The sequence below is a fragment of the Eurypyga helias genome, unplaced genomic scaffold, assembly GCF_000690775.1.
Source record: "Eurypyga helias isolate BGI_N326 unplaced genomic scaffold, ASM69077v1 scaffold13399, whole genome shotgun sequence".
Lineage (NCBI taxonomy): Eukaryota > Metazoa > Chordata > Aves > Eurypygiformes > Eurypygidae > Eurypyga > Eurypyga helias.
The window spans coordinates 1187-12583 of NW_010271452.1; the positions used below are offsets into that span (position 1 = coordinate 1187).

At 42.7% G+C, this 11397-nt stretch overlaps 1 protein-coding gene across 1 annotated transcript in view; it reads left to right on the top strand.

The window, feature by feature from the left end:
* The window catches only part of GAL (galanin/GMAP prepropeptide), a gene marked incomplete at its 5' end in the record, with an annotated part of 6857 nt that extends 1181 nt beyond the window's left edge, over positions 1-5676 (top strand). Inside the window, 3 exons of the mRNA XM_010158821.1 lie at positions 961-1047; positions 3076-3153; positions 5624-5676. Of these exons, the coding sequence (XP_010157123.1) occupies positions 961-1047; positions 3076-3153; positions 5624-5676 (218 nt within the window). The remainder of the gene's footprint in view (positions 1-960; positions 1048-3075; positions 3154-5623) is intronic.
* Positions 5677-11397: the final 5721 nt, after the last annotated feature.

Sequence of the window (11397 nt, forward strand, 5' to 3'; positions counted from 1 at the left end):
CCACCCCCTCCTCCCCCATTAAAGCCAAATAAATTAAAACAATAACAGGCAAACTCATGACTGTCAATATTTTCTGTGTAGTGAACTGTTAATATTTATTGTATGAGGTGTTTAAGATACAGGAACACGTTGATTTACAAAGCTGGAGAAGCACAAATGTAGATTACAAGACAAGTGAAATGCTGTGCTAAGCTGTCTCAAATATCTGTTCTTTTACCACTATTTCTTGTTAATGTAGTGGTGACACTCGTTAGTAACGTTTATATTTTCAGTCTCAGTTGTACACGACCAATACCACGATACTCTGACTCTGTTCTTGTTAACTAACCTTAGGGATACCTTAAATTAATGCATCTTAAATGTATTAACCGGTTCTGGAAGTGTATTTGCCCTGATGCAGATCCAACCAAATTGGCAGAGATATGGTGGGGAAACTGCCCCAAAACTGCCCCAAAAGTGCAGCTTATCTAAGGCTGGGTAATAGGAATGATCCTTTGTTGTGGGTCATGTCGATCAGATCAAGGAAATTCCCATTGCCAGGGGGAGAGAAGAGGCACCAGGGGCATGTAAGATGGTTTTTGAGGGTTATTCATGTAAACTATCTGCAGTTTTCTTTTAAACAATCTCATAAGCAACTTTTGCTAAAAATAGGCAAAAGAGTAGCAAAGCCAGTTCCCAAATTACACGTGAATGTACGAACTTTTTACAACTTCCTCTGAGTTCAGTAACCGCCTCAGCACGAAGGAAGCGCAGGACTAGGTCTGTCGATGCCACCAACCCTAAGCACAAATTCAGAAGAAAAGTAACTTTATTTGATGACACAGCAGTCATTTCCTTGTCGTTTTGGACATCAAAAGTGCCCATCGTGATGGCTTCTTTGAAACCCATGAAAAGCCAGCAATATGGCAAACGTTGGGTTTTAAGTTAATTAACGCCTCTGCCTTTCCATTTCTTTATCAGATGCAGTAGACAACCACAGATCGTTTAACGACAAGCATGGTCTCACCGGTAAACGAGACATACAGCCTGAGGAGGACATTAAAGCAGGTAACAAAAACCCCAAAAGCCAGTATTGCTCGCTTGTTTTCTTGCTGTTTAGTAATTAACTGTTACTGAGTTAACTAAGTAGACATAAGGCTATTCCCACACTTAAACAAAAATCCTCATAAACGTAAGAAAAGGAGATATGGCCATTCAGTGTGCTCTTTGTACTTGGTCGTACCTTAAAACACCTCGGTGCCTCGGGAAAAGAACCATCATAGTGGTGTGACAAGAGAAGAATAGCTTTATTCCAAGTAATATGTTCAAATAAGTGTTTCAAATGTCCCCCTAGATACTGGGGGGGTGGCGGTGTTTGGTGTGGGGTGTTTTTGTTGTGGTTTTTAAGAAAAAGGGTGAAGGGCATTCGCAGTCTAACAGTGCAGCTCACGTGGCAGCACGCTGCCGTGTATGGATTTGCCACCAGCTCCTTCAATATGATCTGTAAGAGTTGGGCAGCTCTTGCCAGGTTCTGCTGCACCTCCACGATTACAGTTGAGCCTGAGCAAACTTGTCTGGATGGGAGCCAAAAATGAGATCCCTCTCTTAACGAGCCTCATTCGAGATGCTCTTCTCTCTTCAAAAGTCTCTTTGAAGCTGGATTTTATTATGGAGTTCCTACCCAAAGGAGACTTGAATATAAAAACCAGATAAAGTAGTCAGTATTCTTATTTTAACACCAAAAATGCCTTCATTTTCAATTAAATTCTGCTGATCACTTCATGTTTCTTTATTAGAGTCCGCAGGTAATTGGCTAGACAGAATGAAGGCCGATAGCAGAGTGTATGGAAACACACAGGTACAACATGCTCGAGCCACTAAAGAAAAACACTTCTCCAAAAAAATAGCACGTTGGTAATAAAATGTGGGTCAATACATTACTAAGACATTAATGGTTAATCATAACAAAAATCTGTAGCAGGTTAGCTGGGAATAACAATTATAGTAAGGAAAACTTCAAATAATACAGGTATTACTAATGTAACAACGTTTTTGTGCCAGTTCAGAGACTTTTAGAAGCAAATTCTTCTAATTCATTCTTAAACACCGACTCTGTATACCAGAAACCTCTGTCCCTTCCAACTCTCCATCAGCCTTTTATCAGAGTCCGACCTGAATGTCGCCCGGGGCCCAAATCGTCGCCTCCATCATGGGGAAACTCCCGGGGCACTGACCTGCTGCGAGGTCTTTCGGGCTGTTTTCGGGGGTTGAACACGTTCCCTGCAACAACACCAAGGGACAGTGTTCTAGTGACGTAACAAGGGCCTGTGGGTCAGATGCTGGTACCCAGCTGCTCTGTGTGCGGAGAACTGGAAGTCTTTGGGAAGTTAATTTGGTCTCTGACACAGAACAACTCTCTATCCTGTTGGTAAAAAGCAGGATGTCTCCTTTTTTTTCTTTTCCTCTTTTTTTTCTTTACTTTCCAACCTCCCAAAGTGCAATAACCAGCTCCCCAGGGGCTGGCTAAATTGAGCCCTTTAAAAAGCATGGAAATGCTGACTCCGGAGGATGGAAGAGGAGTAAATGGTGTGAGATCCATAACCCAAACCAGACCTGTCTGAGTTTTCAATGGACTCCCAGGCCTGGCGTTTGGGCTACCAATCACTTCCACGTCACTGGAGCGGTTTATAGGGAACGAAGTCAGCCCACGTGAGGAACTCCCCTTCTGCAAAGCGGATGGCTTTGCTGAGTTTACCCTTCCCCTCCATCCCGGGCTACGGGACACGCAGGAGAGCTGAGAACAGGGGATAACGCGCTTCTGCAGCAGAGCTCGTTGGGCCTCGGAGGCCACGGCCTTTAAGGTGTCAAAGCAGCGGTTAAATGCAAAGCTGGGAAATTCTGACTGGGAATTGCCATCACCTACCTTAAAGTGGTTTTGCTCTTCCATGAAATGAGGTTTCTCCATTCAGGATTTTAAGGAAAAAGATTTTGGGATAGCTTCTTTTCAGAGCACTCCTAAGCCTCATAGCCACGATCTCACACACAACAGATCTTCGTACCGTGACGGCATTAAGTAACAACCGATTTCTTTTCTAGGGAATCTGGGAGAGCCACTGGCTGATGAAAACATTGTGCGCACAGTAATTGAGTTTTTGACTTACTTGCGTCTCAAAGGTTAGTGAATGCCCTTTTCATATTTCACACTTTTCCAGCGCCTCGGGGGGCTGCAAGGAAGCTGGGAGGGGCTTTTTCCAAGGGCAGGGAGTGACAGGACAAGGGGGGATGGGTTTAAATGGAAAGAGGGAGATGGAGATGGGACATCAGGAAGGCATTCTTCCCGCAGAGGGTGGGGAGCACTGGGACAGGTTCCCAGAGAAGCTGTGGATGCCCCATCCCTGGGAGTGTCCAAGGCCAGGCTGGATGAGGCTTGGAGCACCCTGGGCTATGGAAGGTGTCCCTGCCCATGGCAGGGAGGTTGGAACTGGATGGTCTTTAAGGTCCCTTCCACCCCAAACCATTCCATGAATACAGCCTACAGTGTGAATTTACTGGGGAGACAGGACTGTGGTGGCATGTACGAGTCTGCAAGACTTTGAACAGCATCTCTGGTGCAGGGGGGAGCCCCCAACTCTGCTGGAGTGCATTTAGGAATGGGCCTGATGTGGAGAGTGCAGGTAATAATCCTGCCCAACGCAGGTCGACGAACAGCCAGCATGGCAGGGTTCTAATAGGGTTTGATTACTGTAGGCACTGTGAAAATAACAACAGCTACTCCTAAAACTGTAGGGAGCCAGCTTTTAGAGCTGAAAAAAAACTAAATACAGCCTGGTTACACGAGAGTTAGTACAAGGTAATTCCATAACAAATTACATAAGACCTCAGTGTAATGCCAAGGCGAGCTGGTTGACATTCTGAAGAACCTGTTGATGACCAAAGAAATACCTCTCCTTCCCTGCAGGTGTTCTACACTACAGTCACATCCCAAAACCGCAGCGCTAAGCTGCGTGTTGGCAAACGGCTCCAAATGCTGCTAGGAAACACTCTGTGCAGCCTCAAAACCGGGACAGGAATTGTAACAGTGAGCTCGCAGCTGATTCTCTAAGAATGGTAACTTTACCACTGCATTCGGTGAAGAATCTGGCTGCTCCTGCGTCTTCATTAGATTGGCTTTAAAAAAAAAAAACAAACCAAAACACCAAACACAATTCTTGAGCTTTTAAAAACCTCTCTTGAGCTTTTAAAAACCTCCTTGGTCCTAAAACCGTCCACACAACGTTAAAAACCGTAATACACGTGTTCAAAGAAAACAAGAGGGAGAAAGAAGTTACTTTTACTGCAGATGTTTGAGGAATTCTGTGTCTCAAAGCGGACAACTCAATAAATCCACAGCTTTAGTCTTTTTATGGATTTATTCAATAAATCTACAGATTTATTCTTCTATATTCTTGCCTTTGTATACAACAAATTCTAAGCAGTTTTGTGTATGCTGTGGAACAGTAATGAAGAACTTTGTATTACATTTGTATTTTCAGTTCTTATTAAAAGATACTTTCACAAAATCTGTTCCTTTCCTGCACATTTAGGAAACAAAATTCTAGACCTTTTTTTGGCATAATTTTCTAAATTATTTGCATCCACCCAAATGAAAAAACCCTCACTACTGAAAATTTCAACCCTGTGATAACTGAATCAACTTTGCATTTGAAACGACGACTCTTCATGGTTAGTACTAAGGGCCTGAGATAATGCAAATCTATATTTAAAGCAGATTATTAACATGCATGTTTGCTGCGGACAAAGTAGTCGCTTATTTGTCGTGGCACTGTGAAGAAGAAGGAGCTCTAAACACCCCTTTACACTGCCAGATCATGTAAAATGTGTTTTCCCTCAGGTGCTTCTTGTATTCCCGGGTTTCAAAAGACACAGAATGTCATCGTGTTAGGCTTTAACAGCACTTAGTGGCAAGACCTAGTGCAAGCTCTTACACAAATTCAGAAATGCAGATTTAGAAGGTGAAAACTGTATTTGATTATGGTAGAGACATTTTTTTTAACACTTTTGCTCAAATTAAACTTCATTATATTTATTGGTTTAGATATGTTCTGCTGGGGGGAGGAGGGGAAAGCTCCCACTTAGGGGATTCAGATGCAGGGGGTGGTTTCTCAGGTTAGATATACATTTTGATCTGCAAGATAAAGTGAATACTTTAACTGCTAGGAAGTACCTTGGAGTAACTAGAAGTGGTATTGAGCTCTTTCTCTTGAAAACACCTCCCTGCAGCTCTAGAGGCTTCCCACACGGAGCCAGCTGTAGGAAGGCAGCCATACCTGGGTAATACCGAAAGCCTGAGATGCTGGGATTCAGCAGTATCCATCGACATAATACAATTGGTATAACTGCACTCTCATTCTGCCACTGCTGTTTTGAATATCACCCTGCTATAATTTCACCTTTTTACTAACATTCAAATGAAAAAACCAATAGTTTATACACTGAAATATGAAAGTTCAAGGATTTGCCTCAGAGTTAAGAGAAAAATATAAAAAAATATATGCTACTGAAATTGGATTTAATTATTTGCTAAGAGTAATGATTAACATGCACACTTACCCATGTGTTAATTCTCTTTTTGTCCCTTCTGCAGAGGTGGGAGCACTTGACAAACTACCTTCACCAGAGGAAATAAACCAGTCTTGAAGAAGAGCGCGTTTTGATTTTGTGGTAGCGGAGGTGCAGCTTGAATTCCAACCAAAAGATCCGAACGAGCTGGAGATGGGAAGGATTGTTTGCAGTAATCTGACCAACGGTAATCAGCATTCTGCCCTGGAATTGTTTGTTTGTTTGTTTGGGGTTTTTTGTTTGCCTTTTTTATTTCTTCTCCTGTGATGTTATAATGTAAAGTTTTGCCTTGGTAACGGTTTTCTGTAGGTAAATGATAAAATAAAAATAAAGAGCAACTACGTTGTTTCATTTTAAAATTAAAGGGGTGCTGGCACGCAATCCATCACCTACACACCCAGGCTGAATTGTAAGGTTACACTGCATCTACCCTCTGCAAAGTGAAACATAAACATGGCTCGCTGGGTACTTTCCCCGAGAAAGAAGGGAACAGTGACTTCAAATCGCTGCCATACGGAGTCTTTTCAGGGCCCAGACCTGCCTGTACGTCGATGCTTCACGGAAGCCTCAGTTGGTGTTTTCACAGGCACAAAATAAACTCACCTTCATCTTCAATCCCATGTCGTTTCCGGTAACACACCAGCCCGTTGGCCCAAGCGTGGCCTGGTGGCCCAAGCGTGGCTTCGTCACTGTTCTGTGCCGGTGGTAGGTTTACACACATCCTGTGTCTCAGGAACACTGGATTTGTAATCTTTCGTGAAGAAACTCTCCCATCCACTACCAGATTAAAGAAATATTTTATGAGCTGCTTTAGCCCGAGCCCAGCAAAGCACTTGGATCCATACCTCATCCCTACGAAAGCGCTTTGATGCTGCAGGGCCAGAAGGCGAAGCCCAAACACAATAAATGTCGTCTCAAGGATGAGGAAAGGTCGGAGAAGATACAGACTCGGAGCGGTTCCTAGCACTCAGGTGACACGCATTGTCTGCATGGCACAATGAAACACCGTCCTTTCCCAACGCTGCTGGGCCGGGTGCACGGACTGTTGGACGTTTTGCGGAACATCATTAAATTATGTGCTGGTTGGGTTGCGATAAAGTTAATTTTCCTTACAGTAGGTAGTATGAGGCCGTTTTGGGTTTGTGCTGACAAGAACGTTGATAACACACTGATGTGTTTAGTGGTTGCCAAGCAATGTTTAGATCAAGTCAAGGACTTTTTCAGTTTTCGATACTGCCCCCGTGTTCCCAGCTTCCTTCTCTACAAGAAGCAGGGAGGGGGCACAGCCCAGACAGCTGATCCAAACCAGCCAGAGGGATATTTTATCCCATCAAACGTCATGCTTCATATATAAGTTGGAGGTGGGCGGGGAGGTCTCTCTCTCTCTCTGGTTCAAATTGGCCATTGGTGTCTAATTTGACCCCACAAGTTTCTCTCCTCAATCAGCTTGTGCTTGTCTTCTAATAATCACTCAGCCTCTAATCTAATGGCTGATGTTCACTTCCCAAAGTGTGCAACGGCCCCGTTAATCATCTCCACCAAGCTGTTCAGCAAGCCCTTTGGCCAACGCTTTACTCTTGTGTCAGTAATAAGAAAATATCCGCTGCTAGTTCAACATTCCTCGATAGTTATGGGCTTCCAATACCGTGTAAAAAGAACAGAGGGGAAATTTACCTCCTGTACGTCAGTATAGTTCAGTAATTCCACTCCCATTTTCACTAGTAATGTCCACGTTTCCCATCATACCCTTGAAGCAGAGCTCACTAAAATCTGGAGGCATTCTTTCAATTGAATTCCACGGACTTTGGTTCATTGACTGCTACGTCCCCGTTTGCAGAAAATAAAAAGCCACCTTTCTGTTCCAAAGCAGCTGAATCTACGATCCAATGACAGCAACAATCTTAGCACTGAACCACTTTTCTATTGAAATAGGATAGAAATTGGGTATAAAATCAGAATTAAGTTTAAGTTATTTAAGTTTTTACTTAAAGCAAATTAGCATGCTGGCAGGTCGTTAAAGTTGGAATGGTCTTGTTAGAGTGGTTATTTGAAATTCTGAAATTTGAGATGATCGGAAGTATGGAAAAATTCACAGGATCAAGTTCCATGGAAGATTTACATCACTGCCTAAGCGAGGAGGCACACAAGTTCTTACCCACTGTGCTGCACTGCTATATGCACATATTATAGACACCACAGAAGTTCATTATAATCTCATACCAAAAACAGTCCACATATGTTCACTTAACAATTACGCCAGTCACACACATACTGGTAATATTCCAAAATACAGAGTGTTAAGATTTTCAGACTCTTTCTTCACCCTCTACAGCTCTTATCTTCGCAAAAACAAAGGGGCAAAACACAATATAGTCATAGAATGGTTTGGGGTGGAAGGGCCCTTAAAGACCATCCAGTTCCACCCCCCCTGCCATGGGCAGGGACACCGTCCACCAGACCAGGTTGCTCCAAGCCTCATCCAGCCTGGCCTTGGACACTCCCAGGGATGGGGCATCCACAGCTTCTCTGGGCAACCTGTCCCAGTGCCTCCCCACCCTCTCTGTGAAGAATTCCTTCCTGATACCTAATCTAAATCTCCCCACTTCCAGTTTAAACCCATTCCCCCTTGTCCTGTCACTACAGGCCCTTGTAAAAAGTCCCTCCCAGCTTCCTTGTAGCCCCTTCAGGTACTGGAAGGTGCTATAAGGTCTCCCCAGAGCCTCCTTTTCTCCAGGCTGAACAAGTCCAATTCTCTCAGCCTTTCATTGTAGCAAAGGTGCTCCAGCCCCAGTAAAGGGGCATTCTTCGGGACCCATTTCAGTAAAGCTATTTTTTTATTAACTTTCTTATTAAAAGCGTGCATTACTTTGCTACATCTCAGACCTAAATCCTGAAAATGCCTGGAATGACATCACCATAACCAGCCTCTCGGACAAACACCTGATAAAAGGTGGGCGTTAAAGCACCGTTTGAAAACAATCACTTTCAACAGGGCAAGGAGACAATAAAAAGATGTGACAAGGTTCAACAAAAAATGAAAAAACAATCCTTAACCATACCCCCTTTCTTTGCTCTTTTGCTTACATTGTGTCCCACTTCCGTGAAGGATTAGATCCAACACTTTGACAGCAACACGCGGTGACCCAGGGGGCGAATTTGGCTTGGGCGGTGAGCAGGTCCGATGCTGAAAGGCTGGAGAGTAAAATGGCAGATGAAATTAAATACTGATGCAAGCAAAGTAATACACACAGAGGATAAACAACTCTAATTTTGCTTACACATAATGATGGTCTAAATTATCTCCAGAAAAATAGTTTAGACTCATTGTACACGGTGCTCTAAAAAACGGCATTTTCAAAGCTCAGGAGCAGTTAGAAAGGCAAATGGAATGTTAGGAATTATAATGAGATTAGTCAAAACCAGACCAGAAAACATCATTATGCCACCGCTTTGACACCAGCTGTAGTTCTGGTCAGCTCACTGCATCAAAAAGCCCTCTGTAGCTTTTCTGGTTCTGCAGAAGAGTGATGAGTATTTCAGCAAGACGGAACGACTTTTATACACAGCACAGTCTGTGACTTCAGCTGGAGAGAGTCCAGTAAGGAGATAGATGAGAGAGTCTGAAATGTGGTGGTAAAAGCGCATTAGGAGAGCGCATAGGTGAGTTAATTAGGAAATTCACTTCTTGTAACTCAGGATTTAATGACTGCCTGATAAAATGATTAATTAACATTTTTAAACCCCAACCCCAGAAAAAGAAGTCCTCTTCCATACCTCTCGTGATGAAATTGTGCCACTGGCAGGCACAGGACATTGTGGAGTTCATCAGTTCTGGAAGGAAACTCTTATTTTCACAGAAAAAAAGTCCTTCGAGGTCCAAATGAAACCGTTACCTCAGCAAGTCTAATTAACTTGTTTCTTTGAACACGTTATGGGTGTGTGCACAGTGCTGTAAACCAACCCTTAGAACCCTATCCCCAGTTCAGGGATTCAACAAACCTGCACAGCATCTGGTGCCAGCGTACAAAAGGAATTTGGAAATTATGTGTTTCTGGCTAAAAATCCTGCAGAAATGAATACTACCTATAACCGAAAAGTTATAATTTTACACAGTGCTTCACCTGCCAGGTAGTCTCACCAGAGCTCATTGAAATGCAGATCAGAGTACACCAGGGAATTTCTGGAGGCACGGCTGGCGTAAAACACTCTGTTGAGGTTAGGCATCAGGCAGCTGACGGGGTACGTGTTATTCTCCCATCTGTCTACTCATGTGAAGGTCAGACTGCAAAATTAGCATAGAAAAATTAGCTAGGACTCAGAACACTGAAGATGTTGGCGGGGGCTTGATACTGGGGTTGACATAACTCTGCTTTCAAGTTTAATGGTACAATAAACCCAAACTTGAGCCCTTTTTCCTGACTAGAGCACCAACTTCCTACGAGAAGCAGAGATTCTGAGAGTTTCTCACCTGTTTTCTTGCCTTCCAAACCTTCCAAGGCCTTCCAAACAGGAGATATCCTACCAGATACGTGGAGGAACATATTACCAACTCACAGAACACCAATTAAAGCATTTTTCTGTTATTTCAAAATAAGCGATACGAAAACCCACCAAGCGAGAAATGGACACCAGAAAACACTGTCATTTGTCCAGGATATAAATTACCTCAGGAGATTCAGGATTAAAAGGTAGTTTACACCTGAGTGTTATTAGCAGAATAAATGATTTTTCACCAGTTAACACAGTACATAAAAAAGGCGCAGTGCTTCTGCCCCAATTTTGAATTCTATAGTTTGTTTTTAAAGAAATGCAAATAATAATTCTGATACTTAATTCAACAAAATCAGAGTTGAGCTGCAGATGAGAACTAGTTTATCTCCTTGCCTGTAAAGCTCTACGTTATTTCCAAATACCTGACCGAATTCCCTTGAGATTCAACTCGTGTGTGTGTTCCATCATCTGTGATTTTTCTAATGAAATCTATATGTTCTCCATAGATTTTCCACTGATTAAGTACATATAAACAGTACAGCCTCTCCGAGGCATGAATCTCATATGGAATGTCTGCCTGAGGGGGGAATTCCAAAATCCCAAACCACAATCTATCTCAAATAGAATAAAATGTTACCATTCAGTTTGCAATTTTTCCCCCTTGGTAGTTTCCAATATAAATGTTGACTATTTATCACTTACAAACACCTTAAATAATTAATTCAGAATGGATTGCTTCTGTTATTTCCCCTTCAGAATGTTTATGAGGTCATATGTTTTCTTGAAATTATCCTATTTCATTAAAAATCATGCTATCAAAAAAGAATTGATCCGATTTTGAACATCATGGCTATTAGTTACGTTCATCAATATTAAAGGTGGTATTTCTTGCCAAGATTTAAGACCGAGGCTCTGGGCATTCACGTCAGTGTAAGATCCTGTGTCATACCTGCAGAACAAGTATTCTTTGCTGACTGTTCACTCAGATGCCAGTGTAGGGGAACCACACCCTGCTCCCCTAAATTCTTTCTGTCACTTCATAGGGTTGTCCTATCCCTGTTGAACTCCTAATCTAGAATTTAAGAATTGTTAGCTTTCTGGTGGTTTTCACATATACTGCTCTCTGCAGCTATTAAAACCCAAAATAATCTCCAAAGATCTGCATGAGAATTCTAAGCATCTCTTCTGCAAATGAATGTTCCATAAGTAAATCACTTGAGCAGATTCTTTTAGGCCTATTCACAGGATCTTCGGGCACTTGAACTGAAGAGGACAGTTCTGCTAAGTGCAGATCTGAATCACCTTCTA